At 40.0% G+C, this 17,702-nt stretch overlaps 1 protein-coding gene across 6 annotated transcripts in view; it reads left to right on the forward strand.

Annotated features, from left to right (window-relative positions):
- LOC122988383 (cAMP-specific 3',5'-cyclic phosphodiesterase 4D-like) overlaps positions 1–17,702 on the forward strand; it is a 118,010-nt gene that overhangs the window by 53,570 nt on the left and 46,738 nt on the right. For 2 of the 6 annotated variants that reach the window (XM_044360641.1, XM_044360644.1), the window contains exon 1: positions 6,721–7,448. The exons of 3 other annotated variants lie outside the window; for them this stretch is intronic. In XM_044360641.1, coding sequence (XP_044216576.1) covers positions 7,213–7,448 — 236 coding nt within the window. In that variant the 5' untranslated portion in view covers positions 6,721–7,212. Of the gene's footprint in view, positions 1–6,720; positions 7,449–12,719; positions 13,897–17,702 lie in introns of those variants that run through there. One more of the 6 variants, XM_044360648.1, reaches the window with a different exon arrangement.

The following is a 17,702-nucleotide window of genomic DNA, read 5'->3' on the forward strand; positions in this document are numbered from 1 at the left end:
TGGTGTTAGATCCAGTCTATCATTTAGTGACCCAAACACAAACATTTGAACATAGATGAACATAGGCGGATATAAATGGGGGAATGTGATCTGCACTCATTTGACCAGCAGGAACGTGTCGACAGCCTGCTGAGAGTCTCTACAACATAGGATGCTGGCTTTGATCCCAGCTCTTGGCCTTTTCCAGAGGAAGTTGTCCAGAATGAGCCTCTTCATGTTCCTGGCTCTGCTTCCCCAGGAGCTAGCTGGGACTTGATGGCTCCATCTGGACAGGTTTACCATCACTCTGTGCATCTCTCTTCGCTCTGAAACCTAATCATATCTGTTTTTCCTCCTTTACCTTTTACATTTTCATTACAATGTAGGTATTTAACACGTATACTTTTTTCAAGTTTATCAGCAGATTTATCATAAATTCCTAGATCAATGTTATGAGCAACTAGTAGAAAAGGGTGCAACAAGTATATACAGTAGATGGAACATATACATTTTTTTGTGTTACTATGTTAAAAAAAATCATGTGTTAAAGTGTAAATCTGGTGATATTTTATACTTATTGTCATAAATGTGCATGAAAAGACTAAAATTAGCATCATATTTTTCCTAATAACAAACATTGCCTGCATAGCCAAAGCTTGACATGCAGTAGTTTAGGTGAAAAGTGGTTCTCTGTTCATCTTCCAGCTATGTGCAGCTGAAATAGGTGTTTTTTTCTGAACAAGGACAACAAACTTTTGAGGAAAAAAAAGGACTGGAACACACTGATAGATATGCAACCTTTGATAGTGCAAACAAACCAACATTTTAACACCACTGTGTCTTCATCAGAGCCAAAATGGACAAAGACAAATAGGCAAGTACAAGAAAAAAGGCAAATACAAATATAGTCAACCCTGAGCAGGTGTACAATTGTCATAATTGGATAATTGGTTGAATGATAATTGATCTAAGGGCAAGAGGTGCCATAGCCAATGTCCAAGTGCAGCACCCTAGATAGCATATGGAAGTGGGCCACTTCAGGCAATGATGTGGCACTGCTAGCCTGTAAAATAGCAAGTATGGCCCAAATATCCCATATCAAATGTGGGCCTTTTTTGGTAAAGATGTGGTGCTCTCAGGTATGTGTATTCTGGATGTGGGCCAGTTCTGGTTTATCTGGTTTGTTCTTGGTTGACGTATAGCTTGCTTGTGGCCCAGATCTGGGAAACAGGAGCGGTTTGTGGGCCAGATGAAAGTGCCAAAAGTGTCGGGTGTGGGCCGGACCTGGGCCACAACAATTTTGCTATCTGGTACCCCATCAAGCATCCATCAAATATAATCGTTGAGACATAGTTCAGCAATAAGGCTTGCCCGATTGCCCGGGGCAAATAAAATGCCATGTTGGGCTAGTAAATCTAGCACCTTGATATAGTTTATTGTTCTATGGATTTCCATTTTTATCCAAAAATTATAAACTTGCCAAATTACAGGTTGTTCTTAATCGTTCTCCTGTTGGTGAGATACTCTGCACTTTTGGTTGGTTTATATGTTTGCCTGACACTTAAGTTACAGTGCATGCATGTTTAATTTTAATTGATTCTTATTAATCATTTCATCAGTGTGGATTGCACCACCCATAGTGGCTGTAATTGTCTTTGGTTATGTGTCTCTAACTCTCAGTTCCTTATAATGAAATTTGGGTAAATATCCAGCGATAATGCATTATTTCTTTTTTTATTACTGATTTCATCTCATTGGATTAGATATCTTGGAGTTCATAATTGGAATAAGCTAATTGTTGACTGTGGGTAGCTATGATTCATGTCGCTTTGAAAATCAAACTTAATATCGGATATTGTTTACAGTGACAGTATTCTCTAAACAGATGTGACTGTGGCAGAGACAGTAACAGCTGCCAGAGGTCGCTAAAAGAAGCCGTTTTGAAGCAGCAGCTGAATCGTTATTGTTGTTTTGTTTTTTTAACATATGTTTATAGGCATTTTTTTGTCTTTAATAGAGAGCTGATAGTCGAGGCAGGAAACAGAGAGAGAGAGAGGGATATGACATGTAACAAAGGTCCCAAGCTGGAGTCGAACCAGGGGCATTGTGGTTGTTTGTGCTCTAACCATTTGGCTGCCAGGGCGCTCTGAACTGTTATTGTTTTAATACTGTATAATCGATTCTTACAGTAGCTCCAGTAGATATTTTGTGTATTGTTAACTTTTGGGGGATGCTAACCTTTATTTAAATTGTCAAAATGTCTGTACATCCGTGCTTTAAGATACACACTAACTAATGGATGTTCAGATGTACATTTTTTAAATGCCACCAGTAATGAAACTCTCTGAGAAAACATTAATAGATAATGCTGTAGATACATCTTCGCAGTGAAAAGGCTGAATTTGATGGTTGTGCTGAAAAATTTCTTTGTGTAAGCAGGATGCTGTAATCAAGTTAATCTTGTGTATAAATTAGATTAAGCCATTTTTCTCCTTGATGGAGTGAAAGTATCAGTTGTTCAGCCTCCTTCCCTTTAACACCCTGGCATCTGTCATTCATCTTGATGAACTATCATCAATCATAAGACTGCCTAGACATACAGTCCTGTATTTAGTCTGAACAATGCAAAAAAGTCAACTCAACAGTGATATATTACCATGTAGGTTATTTGCTGTGTATACAAAAGTATTTATGCTAAAAAAAAAAACATGTTTAAGTGTTAAATTGATTTAATCTGATTAGATGCCCGTTGAAAGGTCAGTGGCAAACAAGATTAAGGTTTTAATAATATGAATTTTAAACATAATGACCAATTGTGAAACCAGCAGCGCCCATGTTGGCCCTGCTATGAGGCTCAGTATCATTGTTCTTTCCTTGAGAAAATCAGGGCTCATGCTGGTATGCAGTGATGCTGTTGGTGTCATCAGTTGGCAGCAAAACACATCAGCTGCATCATGTAGTATTGCGTCATTCGATGGGCATTATTTGGCACACACCGGACCTTCCAGACTGAATGTACGTAGCCAGGATGTTCTGATGCAATAAGCAAACTGATAAAAGAGCCGTTTGTCTGGACAGTTGTTGCAACACAGGAGAGTGGGACATCATAGCGTGCTGAGACGCTTCCAGGCTTACATAGAAAACAAAGGGTGTGGGTGTTTTATCCTGCATCATATGCTGCCAGTGTGTGTTGTATTTAAAGCTGAATATAACTTCCATGGTGGGTGAAACTGAACTTCGCCATTTTCCGAACATTAAAGCTGCACTGTGTTTTGTTCTGTTTTATTTTCGTCATGCTTTTTTGTTGTTGTTGTGATTTCCAACTCTTTGGCTAAAGGCTTCACTTTGAAAACCACTCCCAGCTCACTGCTGGCCACAGCTACAGGTCTCATTCATACAAAATGATTAATAGGAATGGGAATATATAAGATTTTATTGATGCCAATGCCATTAACGATTCTGCTTATCGGTCCGATTCTTTATCGGTTCCTGATCAATTTTTTTTGTGTGGAAAAAAGTAGGCCTACACAGGTTTTCAGTGTTAATATAACTGTTTTATCATCTCCACTGTATCAATGACCTTGCATGCTGATGAATATATGAAGCATAACTGATAGATAAGATCAATGGTCCGCAGCCAAGTTCACCGCATTAACTAATGAATTAATTAATTTGAAAGCATCTTACAATCTCCTGCCTGTATGAGAAGAACAAACTGAGGGCGAGGCAGAGTGCTCCGCTGTGTTGTCAACGTCATGTCTCCAGCAGTAGAGAGCAGCCTCTCTGCTGCAAGACGCTGAGCGGGCTCAGGGTTTCTGAGTTATTTTCTTCTTGTTTTCTATTCTCTTTTCTTTTTCTCACCTCAGAGTTGATTTACGTCGTTTAATGCTGCAGTGTGTGTTGGTCAGCTGGTCTCATCTTGTTTGTTACTACTGGAGTTCCCTAACGTTAGTCTCTGTGTGGCGTCGTAGAAAGTTCACAATATAGTTCACGTTCATCTTGCAAAGGTAATTATTTAGTCATTAAATCAAAACATGCTGAAAACTGCTGCCTTATTTGAAGATGAACTATAAGATAGCCAAATATAACTGTGGTGTGTGCACGCTGTAGACAGTCTGGAGGCTGTTCTGTCAACACCACGTCTGGGCATCGATAAGAGGAAATGATAAGCTCAGAGGCATACGATCTGATGGATTGGACAATTTGGAACTGGTTCTCGATTCCCTAATGGTTAACACTCCAAAATGTCCTAAGCATCACTGATAAGCAAAGAGAGTTAGCGTGTTTATTGTGAAAAAAGTATTTAGCTTTAATCATCTATCTTTTTTGTTAAGTCTGCATCAGAAGAGTATTACAAGTTTTGTCCTTGAAAATTCTTTTTAGGTTTTTCATTGTTTTTGTGTTGAACTGCTGCCTACTTCTAGATCCACTTAAATCCAAATAACCTCAAATATCCTATCACCTACTGTGAAAGCATTGGTCTCTGTTATCCACTCCACTGCAGCACCACAAAGCACCTGAAGGGTCATTCATTATGGAAGCTCAATGGCTGAAAATACACACACTTTAGAAGGAAATCTCTTTTTATTAAAAACACAGCCTTGAGAAAAAGCCTTTCAATAGGAGCTTCTGCCGGCTCAGGAAGAGAGAAATGAGTTTATTAAATGATGTTGTATTTATGTAGTTAGGTTGTTTCCATCCCTTTTTAATAAAAGTGCTTGGCTGAGTAGGTGAGAGACTCTATGATGCAGTTACATCTATGAATACTGGAGCTTAATGGATAAACCAGTATGCATACTGTCAACTCCAAAGGCTTTCAGGTATCTAACATGGGTTTGCTGGTGTATTTAAAAATGAATTTGTGTGTGTGTGTGTGTGTGTGTGTCCCACCTCAACCAACACTGATTGTGTGCATATGTGTGTTTGTGTTTGATCTGGTGTTGGTGGTGGGAGGAGGAACGGTATGTGACTCAGTCGAATAAATAGTTCCACATATCCCAGCATTAGTCACTAAGAAAAGATATGGGATTCATCTCCTCGGCTTTTCTCCCCACTGACTCATAATGGCAACATTTGATTGACTGGGCCCACGCAGTCTACACTTTTTTGTGTTTTGAATTATTTTTTTTTCCCACTCAGCCAATATTTCATTCAGTCATAGGCCTAGTGGTAGACTGTGTTAGCAGATGATGTGGACAGTTTCCAGAATGAGAGGTTTAAAAGGCGCTGGGGCCACCTTACTGGACATACTGTTATGATGCTGTAAGCTGCTGTGGATAAATGTTTGACCAAACATCATAAGAATAATGTTCTAAAGTCAAAATCCCACAGGATGATTTGACATTTTGTGATCCTGAGTTTATGTCATGCTGGTATTTCATGTTAGTGTGTTTGTGTGTGGGCACCATCTGCTGGTCACATTTGGCAGCACCTCAGACAACAGCTGTGTTTTTGTTAGAGAGCTCATTGCAGTGACCCCTCCTGACCCTTCCTGAGTTAAATCAGTACTTTGGCAGTCGGCCCCTCGGGCTGAAGAGCCCTTCTATCTCACTACTTTAAAGCTTCATTAAAATGGATGCAAAGTGACACAGAGACTTTAAAACAAAGTGAATGAATGTTGGGCTTATTTTTAAAATTTACATAAGGATGTTAAGATACTTAGCAGAGATAACTAAAAGGTAATAATTGCGGGGTTGTATTGTATTAATCACATTACTCAGCCCTCGATGGCACTTTGCTATTAACAAGAGTTATTTAACCTATAGGTTGTTAACATTTTCTGTTCTAAACACTTGGTATATGCAGCTCTCATGTTACTGTGATTGAACAAACAAAGGCAAAGCACCACCCACAGAAACTTCATCAACAAAAAGGCATTGTGGTCCCACTGTTTGATTGACAGGTGATCTTTGATAATTGCAGTGCAGAAACTGCACAGCAGTGAACGTCTTAATAACAAAGAAGGTCAGAAAGAGATTGAAAAAAAGAATGAAGATCTTGCATGAAAGCATGAAATAGTTTAAACACTTTAGATAACGGTGATGGATGAAGCAGTTAAAAAGATTTGAGATGTGGCATATCTTTCATAGTTTCTTGATCTGTTTTCTGATGTGGGGGAGGGGTTGTGAAACTGAAACAGAAATGTTTATTTAACCACTTCTTACTAAAGCATGTGTCTCCAGATCACAATTACAGTGAAAATATTCCAGTATAAGGCTCATATTTGCTTTTTGCTGCTGCCATCTTAAGCCTGTCAGTGATAAACATGAACCTGTCCATTTGATTTTTGACAGGAATAGACATGTAAGTTACATTTGAGGTGTATGGACTGAGGTCATGAACTGTTCGTAAGGAAGGGACTACTTGTATCCACAGCATGATACTTATCAAGGGAAATGTTTAGGTACAAGCAGATTTAGGACTTCAGTTTGTGTATTTTGGCTGAATTCACAAGGTTTTGTTTTGGGTAGAGGCGATGTGGGTCAAAGATGAAACTCTGCTTGATCTCTGTTTTTCCATCACCCCTCAGCCCCCTTGGGAAAGAACTATTCACTTGAGATATGAGTAAAAGTTTAAGTGACATTTCCAGGGTTCCTCTTATCTATTATCTCAAGTTGGCTCTGTTTTTAGACAGAGTCGGGACCCGCTGACCAGCATAATGAAAATCTATCTTGGCTGCAGCCTCTCCATGCAAAACAGCTCTGGCATGTGTCTCCACAGGCAGAGCTGTGTTTGTGCACCGATGGGCTGAAGAAAGAAACAGATGTAAACTGGTGCGCTTGGCGGTTGCCAGTTTACTTCTGCTTGAAGGGAGTGCTGGACACAGCTAGACACCCGTGGAACGAGCTAACAACGCTATAATTCAGGCCTGGCCATATATAGGCAGGGTTCAGAGCTATGTAAACAGAGCTTCCTGCGGAGGGGAGGGCTCACTCCCTGCACTCGTGTCCGTGTCCATCAACGGAGCCGGCAGATAGCTCTGTTGAGAAAGGTGATGAAGATTCTAACGCCAGAAAGTAAAAGTGGATTTGAAGAATTTACAGACTTCCACAAGCGCCTCCGAGTATGAGGTGCATCATTATGAAATGAGCTCGAGAGAGATTTTATAAACTCCCTCGCGGAATTTTATGCTGCTGCTTTGAGATGGACCACCTGGACTACCTGTCAGCATCGAGAGGGCTGCACAAGAGATCAGCGTAAGACGAAGGTTTTGTTAAACCCTTACACGGCAGCATGAGTGAGGCCTTCTGGGATAGCTTTGAGGAGGCTCATTCCTCCCCACTCAGCAGCGGTCTGCCTATCAAACTGAAACCGCAGTCAACCTCTGGCTCGCCCTGTGGATCCCCCAGGATGTCCCCCTGTGGCTCTCCTCGAAACTCTCCCCGTCACTCTCCCTTGCTATTCCGCAGGCTCCTGATGAACCGTAGCATCGCCCTGCAGAGACGCTTCACCCTGGCACACACACCCAGGTACTGTTAATGATATAGAACAGTTTGGGTCACATTTCATTAAGAGAGTTATGTAACATTTGTCCTGAAAATTTGTCATCTTCTGAGGCTTTTTGACACTGTGACTCAGCTGAATTTGTGTAAAGTCCTAGAACATGCATTTGTTTCAGGGGCTGATAGGTAATTGGGGTTTGTCCCAGTATTACAGAAGTTGCGCTTTCACGTCATCAAAATGCGTGTCATGGGTTTGCTGTGGCAAAAAAAGCCCCATTGTCTGACGAGAAGGTAACTGTGGGAAGTCATGATTTTGTTGACGTCGGGACCGGTGTCATCTCAATGGACCCTGTTGTTCCTGTTATGAAAGAGAGGGTGTTGTTTCGTGCCTTAGGTGTTCAGCGCTGCATTCAGCAGGCCTGGCGCAGGTCAAATAATGAGGAGAAAGGATCCTATAGCAGCAGATCGACTGCTTGTCTTTGACCTGAGGTTGCTGTTTAGCAAAGACAAAGCTGAGTTCAGAGGGATTCAAGATACCTCACCACAGTAAACACAAGGTTGACGTTAAATGCCGCACTTTCATTTATTCACTCATTCCTCATGACTGAAAACAGGCAGCATGTGTCTCCTTTACGTCAGAACAGATGGAGCTGATTAAATTTGTTCAAGTTGCCACAATGTTTAAATAGAATTTTTTATGGCTCAGATAACGTGAATGGTTTGAAGATATCTGCTGAACTCTGTGATGTATTGTGATATGTGGAGATTATTAGTCATTTCAGAACCGAAAGAGCGACTTTATGAAGTCATTTTCTGATTTTTAAAATTGAAACTAACCATACCAGTGAAGGAAAAAAGCAGTGCTGGCGGGTAATGACCTAGGAAATAGATTTTCCATGTACACAACCATGACCGGTAGGTCATTTAAGGAAACATAGAGAAAGCTGCCTGGAAGGAAATCACTCTGCTGTCTAAAGCCCTTATTTGTCAGTCTTGGCTGTAAACACCATTTAAAAAAAATCTATTTTTAGGTTTATGAAAGTTTACAAATCTGCCACTGTACACTGTGGAAAATTGTCTAATGAGCTTTAACAACGTTTTGATATTTTCCATAGACTTGCTCACAGTGTGCCATTATGATCTGAGTAATTGCTGCTCTTACAGACAGCTGTTTCTTCTTAAGAAGACTTTAACACCAAGAAATAACGGTTTCCCACAGCTATCTCAACAATGTTGTCCTAAGTCATTTGATTTTATTAACGTGCTGTCACCATAAGGCTCAGAACCTCTCTTTCATGTGGCTGCAAGCTGTTTGCAACAGAAATGTTGTCTTATTCCTGTGGTTTTCACTTTAGCCCTCCTTTAGTTTCACATGCACACACACAAGATAATAATGAAAATAAAAACTGAGGCCTTTATGAGCCTTTGAAAGCACAGAAGAACGTTGATATTAGAATATGATATAGTGTGATATTCCCAGTACAATTATGATTTATAAGCCCTCTGGACAACCTCCACACAGACACAAAAAACATTGCACTTTAAATCTGTTTACTATATTTACAAAAAACTACCTGCCGCTGAAACTACATTAGTAAAAATTAAGCTCCAGTATTCGTAGATGTAACTTAAAGCTATATTACTCTCTTGCACTACAGTCTCCATCTCACAGTTAACACTGTCCTCTTGTACTAGTGTCTTGTTTTACAGTTTACATTGTCTTTGCACTACTGTCTTATAGTTTATATTGTTTTTTCACTACAGTCCTCATCTCTGTTATCTTATGCATAGATTTGTTCAATTTATGTCCTTTTATGTCTTGCACTGTCCACCTGTTGCACCGTAGGCTCCTGGGAAACGATATTTCACACCAAATACATACTTATACATTTATGAGTGTGCTGACAATAGAGTGTGAGTGTTATTTTGGTTACATGCACAGAGCCAACCACAAACACCACACACACTTTTGCTTCTTCTCATCTCTCTTCATTAATACAGTTAATGCTCCAACCTGCACAACCAACACATTCTTATTAAACTATAAGGACAAAAGCTCCCTCGCCAATCAAGGTTACAACCGATTTTCAAAGAAAAGTAATTAAAATTAACCAAATCTCACCAGGTGTGTCAAAGAGTAAAATCAAGCAATTATTTTATCCTGGAAAATCTGATAAGCAAGTGGAGTGCAAGTAAGACTTGAAACGACTGCAGGAAAGTCTGTGATGCATACTGTAGCTTGAAGTTACGCTACCATGGTCAGGGATTCAGTTACCTGCAATATATTAATGTATATTGAATGCACATGGGTCATATTTACTTGGATTTTTTTAGGGAAAGTCATCACAGTTTTTAAAAAAGCTCTAAACTATAATTGGTGATGGTAAAGAGCACATTTTAAATGTTAAAACATATAATCACTCATCTTTTTTCACAAAAAAAAAAATAGATTTAGAGACTTAGAGAATGTGGGCATTGTCATTTTTGCTACAAATTTACATAATGCATATATCTATTAAATATGAAACCCAGGTGCGTTTGCCTCCCCCCCTCCACTCTACACCCCTAACTGTTTGCCTGCCTGGCTCTGTGCCTCTAATTGCGTAGAGGGAGCAGGTTGTAAACACAGCGCCCGCATTTACATCATCCATCATGTGAATTTCAGTCATGTCATCTGCTGCCTGCTCATGCAATCTTTACACTTCTCAATGTTGTCAGCTGTTCAGGCCTCAGATAGTGTCCTCCATCCCTTCTCTGCACATACACACAACCAGTCCAAACCACTTCAGGGCGCATTTTTAGATTCAATTCACGCTCTGACATCAGCCTGTTATCATCACCTTTGTCTTGTTCCTGCCTGCTGTTTCAATATGTATTGGTTTGAGATAATTCTGCAGATGGAGCCATCTGTGCTGAGCTGTGATACCCATATTGATGTTTTGGTGCTTGTTGTGTGTGGTTTTAAGTGAAACCAATTCTTCCACTCTGCCAGTGCTGCTGTGTAGCTTAAATGGTCGAGAAAAGTGTTAGGTATTAATTTCCTTCTGTGACCACACATATAAAACCACGAAAACATACAGGCTGTTTAAAGTTGCTGTGTTTGCATAAAGTTTATTTGTTGGCATTTTTGCCTGTATTGTGACTCAGGACTGTGGACAGGTGACATGAAATGAAGGTCGATAAATGAGGGGTGACATGCAACAGAGGTCCCCAGCTGGACCCGGATCAGGGACATTGCAATTACATGGTCAGGCCAGTGGAACAACCTCAATTAGGCAAACTTAATTTATGGAGCACCTTTTAATACACTTGAGCTCTTTATAAATACTGTAAGCATTGTAAACACCCGTTTTTTGCACTGTTTTTTAGCCAAAATGCTAAATGCTTGCTTCACAAGTATTATAAGAATGAAAGAGTAAAACCTGGTGGATAACAAAATACTCGCTTAGGTCAAAGATTTATCTTGCCATGAAGCTCTGGTAGAAAAGGCCACAGATCCAGATGTCCTCAGACTATTCATATTAATATTATATTTTAATTTTTTTATTTCAGGCTCATAAGTCAGTTCATTTATTCTAGTATTACTTTAGTTTATTGTATTTATAAGGCACTTCAAATATTTGCACCAACCACATGATAAACAAGTTATACCAAATTTAGAAAATAATAATTTATACAGCATCCTCTTTTTAGTTTGCAGCGTTCACGCGGTGCTTAGGGAAGTGGTTGTAGTGACTTGTGGTTTGGTGACTGTTGTCATGCAACAAGTGTCCCTCTATCTGAAGCTGAAATGTTTGAAACTTTAAAGGCACAGTGTGTAAGATTTAGTGGCATCTAGTGGAACGGACATGGCAGAAATGTAATATAATATTCATAAGTAAGTTTTAAGTAAGTAAAACTTAGTAAGTAAGTAAGTAAGTAAGTAAGTGCATAATCCCATGAAAATGAGAATTGTTTTGGTTACTTTAAAATGAGCCCTTTATATCTACATAGAGAGCTTCCCTTCCACGGAGGCTGCCATGTTGCACTGCTATGTTTCTATAGTAGCGCAGAATGGACAAACCAAACGCCGGCGAATTTCGCAGTCACTGTAGCTTCTCCTGTATGCTTGGAGGGGTAAGACGAGGTGTATCATTTGGTTGCAATCTGATTCCTCACTGCTAGATGGCACTAAATCTTACACAATGGTCCTTTAAGTACTCACGGCTAGAAAGACAAGCTGTGTCCTCTCCGCTGGAAATAATGTGGAAATAAAAAGATGATGCCAATGAAGAAGTTGTCCTTGCAATAAAAAACAACAGATATATTGGAAGGGCCTTATTCTGATGAGTCATTTACATGGTTGATTTAATCTAGAGCTGGGTGCCCGTCAAAACTGTGCTGTCAAACCTAAAGTATGGCTCATGCTGTGTCTTAAGTGGTGAGTCATTTGTGCCAGTTATACCTGCTTTAATAACTCAAAATATACTACAGTTCAGTCCAAGTGTAAGACATTTTCCAGAGGTCTGTATTTGCTTAGGATAAAAATCTCTAGAACATAAATATTCGCTCCGGGGATGACATAAGAAGATGTTGTCATTTACAGCAACATTAAACAAATATATTGAAGACTTTATTTCAAGCACATCATTTTGAAAGCTCTGTATTGGTGAGATCTCACTTCTGTTTCCTTTAGGTTAAAACGGTACCAGGTTTCAGATGGAGGATGTGTATGTGTGTGTATAGCAAAGTGGGGGAGGGAAGGTGGAATAATCTCACCTCTGAGTCAGTAGTTTATTGGCTGCAACACCATCCCTTGTTTTAGCTTCTTACTTATCATTATACAATGTGTGAAAAGTTAATGAGTGTAGAGAACTTGTGAAACATATCTTCACACTCCTCACTCTATCAGACTTTTTAGATACAGAAGTAATCAGGCTTTTCCTTCCTGTCAAACCCATCTAGGGTTTGACAAACAGCAAGCACTGAATATTGTGCTTTTATTCAGTTTTAAGTGTTCAGTTCATGTGACGCCAAACCTCTTATTAAAACCGATAGATACAGCATCAGTCTAACCAAAGCAGAGGATGAACGTTTTACACAGTGATTCCTATCATTTCAGACTATTCTCAGAATGAATTGTTTGGTCATAAAGTTTATTCATCATCAGAACTCATGGTATACCATAAAAACTTTTTGGATTGTTTGGATTTCTTTAGTACTTTTGTACATGCCCTTCATCCTCCCCCCCCACCCCACACACACACCTCCTTTCCACCCTGCCCAGCACCAACTCTAACAATATCGCCCTGTAATTATGTAGCTGCAGGGCAGCAGAAGGAGGGTGTTGGGTCAGGCGCCCATTGATCTCACGTGTCAACGAAGGCTGAGCCAAGCCAGCTCTGCCAGACACAAAAACACCCGGCAGCCACTCAGTAAAGTCAGATCTCCCTTTGACAAGTTGGGACACACCAAATGTTCTTCTGTAACTGTCTAAATGTATCAGTTTGTTTAGTCCCGCAAAGCTCAGAAAGGGTTGAAGAATCAGCCTGTAACTTGATGCCAGAACTTTTGTGTTGAGCTTTTGCATGTCCGTCCTGGCATTGGATACCCTGCAAAAGTACAGACTACTCGACAGCTCCTGAGGACTGGGTGGGCTGTCCTCAGCTCCCACAGCGACCTCAAGGGACTCTGCAAGCTCTCACACTGCTGGAGGGAGAGGTCAACCCTTGCTGACGCTACCCTGCCGTAGCAAAAACTCAACCCTTCCCCTTTCCTGCAAAGAGAGTGAGTGACTGACAAAGAAGTGCAGTAACAAAGCTACTACTGAAGATTTTTAGACTTCTCTGCAGATCTTTTCTTTTCCTCTGGACAATTTGGAGCTGCGCTACTCAAGACCCTTTTAGGAATGTAGTCAAAGTCAAGTCTGCAATTAGTTTGGGTATTTACAACAACAACAAATCAGTGAGAGAAGACAGACAACTGTGGCAAATCTTTCAATGCAGCTGTATCTTCAGCTACAACAGCTCCCTTTCTGCTCCGTCCTTCTGGAGAGACTAATTGAATATCACACTCCAGTCAGCCTTGTTGAGGCTTGCCTGGGACATCAGTGGAAGAACTCAGCATTCCTCAACGGTTTTTCCTGCATCCTGAGGCACTGAGGATTAATCAGATCCGTCTTCCATTTGCCTGTATCAGTTTTGTTTTTCTCTCTTACCTGGAATCCTGCTGTGTGTTTTGGTTTATCGCAGAACAAAACCTCATGGAGTCAATCCAGACCCACCCGCTGGTTCATAGGGAAAAGATAACAGACTGAGCTGTAAAAGTTCAAGAATTTCCATAAGAAGCGCAGTTCAGATGTGCAGGTTATTTTCTTTGCAGCCTGAAGTGTCTCATATGAGTCAGGAGTTCAAGGGACAATGAACAAAGACCTCCGATTGGCAAGGAAAGGGGCGCCAAGTGGTTTCGGACACGGTCGGAGACACTCGTGCTTGGGGTAGGTTCTTAAACTACGCATCTTTTCGGCACTCATATTCATGAGAGGGAGTGTTCATAGAGGCTGCGGAGCACAGCTACCTGCATGGCTCACAGACCTGCAGTGACAGTTACACTGTGTGGTTTACAGCAAAATACAAAGATAATATACTGTAGATGGCTATTTTTAGTCATATCTACACATTAGAGTATGCATTTAATAAATACTGTTATTTTTGATAATCCATGTGTACAGCATCTTTCACAACACATGGATTTTGAAAATTGAATCAGTGATTAATTTATCAAAATTACTCAGGAATAGTAAGTTTGCTGAGGTTTATTCATTCAGCAGTTATATTTATGATATAACAAACACAACAAATTGACATTTAAAAGTTTAAATACAATGCAGTTTGGAGTCAGAAAATTCAGCAAACTGAAAACACCAGTTGTAAACATACTATTTTGCACTTGCTTCTCGATCATATGGAAAATAATCAATTGAAAAGGTTGATGGACAAATTTCTACACTATTACTAGCAGAAAATGTTGAGCAGTTGAGCAACAGAAAGGTTTTGCGACACTTGTTCCTTTTCTTCAAGAAACCTTTTTGCTGTTCCTTATCTAAGTCTCACTGTTGTTATATTGTTCTCCATCTACAAGACATTCATGGGAAATTTAGGTAATCACTAATGCCGTGTTCTTGTTCAGATGGCAAAGATTCCCATGTTTATGACTTGAAAATGTTTATGCCATTGGACAACTCATGATAGTTGCAGAGTTGGTCATGTGAGGTTTAAAAATACTGACGATATACCTCTTTATCCATTGACTTTTTAATAAGCTTGAATGACAAACTGTGGCTGACCCCGGGCATCCGTATTTGTTTAATTTTCAGGTACTTCTGTGATAATATTACATGTAGCAGTACCATATATTAATTATAGCTGAAGTAAACAAGGCAGGTTATGGTTAAATTTGTTTATCAGTGTTTTGAAAAGTGTATTTATCAGATTGATCAAATCTAACAGTAGAAGAGGATGTGATGGGGAAATGTTCTACTCAGGAACTGTCATAATACTCATTTTATAGACAATGCCCATTGTAAATATACTGTATGAACTGCAGAAATGTCAGCATGGATTTGTGAGCTGCTCTGCACCTTAAGACAGAGGCCAATATATGACTCAGTGGTTCTTGAGTTGCACTGTATTTCTGTTTGTAGGCATTTTACCCAACAGCTATTGAGAGGAAGCAAGTCTTGTTTGTGGCAAGTTTCATTCAACAGACTTCCTGTTTTCACTGAAAGTCTCCCGGAGACATTTTTTAGCGTGATGACCCTGCGAGAAATGTTGCTGACTGAATGCAGAGCACTGAAATTAGTGTTAGACCATCTGGAGATGTTTGTATTCAAGCAGTTTAAAAGCAGATGAACATCCAGCACAGTTTACATTCCTATGAGTGCTTTAATTTGAGAATGATGCATTTTTCTCAGAGACTGTGTGTATGAGTGTATGTGTTGTTATTGTCAGTTGGCCTGATACATTGTTATCAGCAGATGGAAGGTATTGGTGGATATGTAGTCCCGCCTGTTGTTGCTGATGTCACAATGAGGAAGAGACTCATGTTATGCTGGTGACAAACATAAACACACACATTTTCTCTGCATGTTCCCATTGTACGCATGTTTAAATGTGTTTTTATGCATTCCTGTGTGTTGTGTTTTATGTGTGTGTGTGTGTGTGTGTGTCTGCTTGTGTGTTCACACCTGTTCCTGTCCTCCCAGTCCCAGTAAGCATCAGGCCAGGCTGGGATTGGAGGGCACTGCCCGCCCAGCTCTCTGCTCTGCTCTGCTCTGCTGCAGGATCAGGGGTTGACTCAGCCTCTCATCCCACATCCCAGCATGAATGCAAACACATGCTACACTTTCACAGCCATCACTTACAGCATGAACTATACTGGACAGTTAAAGAGGAAGGAAACTACGAATGATAATTTAATTATTTTCTTCCCTGACAGAACTGTCCTCGGTGTATAAGTCGACTGTACTGTTGTTAGTTGCTCCTGCGGCTGAAACATTTTTATGTTAAAGGATATCATACAAGCTGCTGTGTCCAGGAATAGTTGGTAGGTTTGAGTTTTGCATTAATACTCAAAACTGCCAATTAAGAGGAAGACAGAATGATGCAGTTTTACTTTTAGATATATAATAACGCTGTATGTGACTGGATTAGTGTGTAAAAGTACTAAAAATAATGAGGAAATGTCATTGTTCCTGATGAAAAAGAGAAGTCTGCTAAAGTCTATTAAGTTATGTCTTCTCTGAAATCCTTTCTGAGCTGAAATTTTAGCAATCTTATCTGGCAACTTTGCATATCTGTCAAGCACAGAGTGACAGACTAATCTGTTGTTGTTGATTTTTTAAAATGTATTCAAGTGACAGGAATATTCTTAATGTTACCATATCATGACTTGGCAAGTTGTCAGAGTGACTCACGCCCCTGTTAACACATGACAGAAACATGTAAAATTGCCAGAAGACTTAGATTAAAGTGCATGTATGAGAAGGGCTTTACACTCTCAGAGCAGCCCAAACATTAATCCCTGTAACTCCTCAAGACCATATTTCTTTACAGTGTTTAACCTTTCAAGTCTGGCTGTCAGTCAACTCCTATATTTGTCTCAACTTACTGTATCATTCAGTGCACTCCCAGTAAGAGACTTTTTTTCTTACCCACATCAACCACAGCTGAGTCTAAGCAGAGCAGGAGTGATAAAGGGGGAAACAATAACACAACAGACCCCCAAAATAACCCCCCCTAGCCGGGAATAGTTCCTCAGCCTCGCCAGCCTGGCTGCACATAACACGTGATTGTGACATGTGTTTCTTGTTTCTCGTGTATAGACACACACACACACACACACACACACATGCACGCACGCACACACCCTGCCACAGCCACCCGTCCCAAAATCCATATTGATTGTTCCACCAGAGAATTGCTGTAGATACTTTTAGGTCATGTTGCCAAATTAGGTGTTGTGTTTTACCAGCAGTGGAAAATCAGTTGATAGAGGGTCAGGTTTGAACCAGTTTTGCTCCTCAAGTTGAGATGTGTTGTTCAAGAAATTAGATTGAGGTTTAACGCCTGAAAAAGGAGTGGTGTGTCAGCCAGAGGTTAAAATTTGATAACAGAAATATTTCAGCTTTCATTTTATCTCTTTCTGACATCTCCTATACCATGTTTTCAGTGTTGGAGTTTTAAAAATAAGACAAAAAAACAGTAGTTGTCATATTATTCTTTTTAAAGTCTTTCGGTTTCTATTGTTACTGTGGTAATTAGTACCTTGCCTTGTGTCTGTGGTTGTGTGTCTGTATGTTTCTCCTTCCATGTGTATAAACATACAGCAGTTTCTAGGCACAGAGTGACCTCTGCTGGGTAGTCAGCTCACCTTCAGCTGCACTTACTTTACTCAATATTTGCTAAATATCAACATTGTCTGACCTCCCAGATAAAACTTGTGTGAACTCTGTGAATCTGGGTGTTGTTGGAAATGCTTTAGCATGCTTAAGTCAACTAATCTTGGACTAATAAAGATTAAAGCCAAAAAAACAACAAAATGAAAAAGACACTACCCTCTGAAATAACACAATCTGGTCAACTGCAACTCCAGGTTGTGTGTTTTGTGGGAGGCAGAGGAGAAAAAGTATGACTTGAGTCCTGCAGGAGGAAATGAACATGAGTATGAACTAAGCAGCAGCCGCCTGACTGACTGTTGAAGCCAATGTGGAAGATGTAATAGTTCCCCTAGTAGCCACAACTT

The sequence above is a fragment of the Thunnus albacares genome, chromosome 9 (assembly GCF_914725855.1).
Source record: "Thunnus albacares chromosome 9, fThuAlb1.1, whole genome shotgun sequence".
Classification (NCBI taxonomy): Eukaryota; Metazoa; Chordata; class Actinopteri; order Scombriformes; family Scombridae; genus Thunnus; species Thunnus albacares.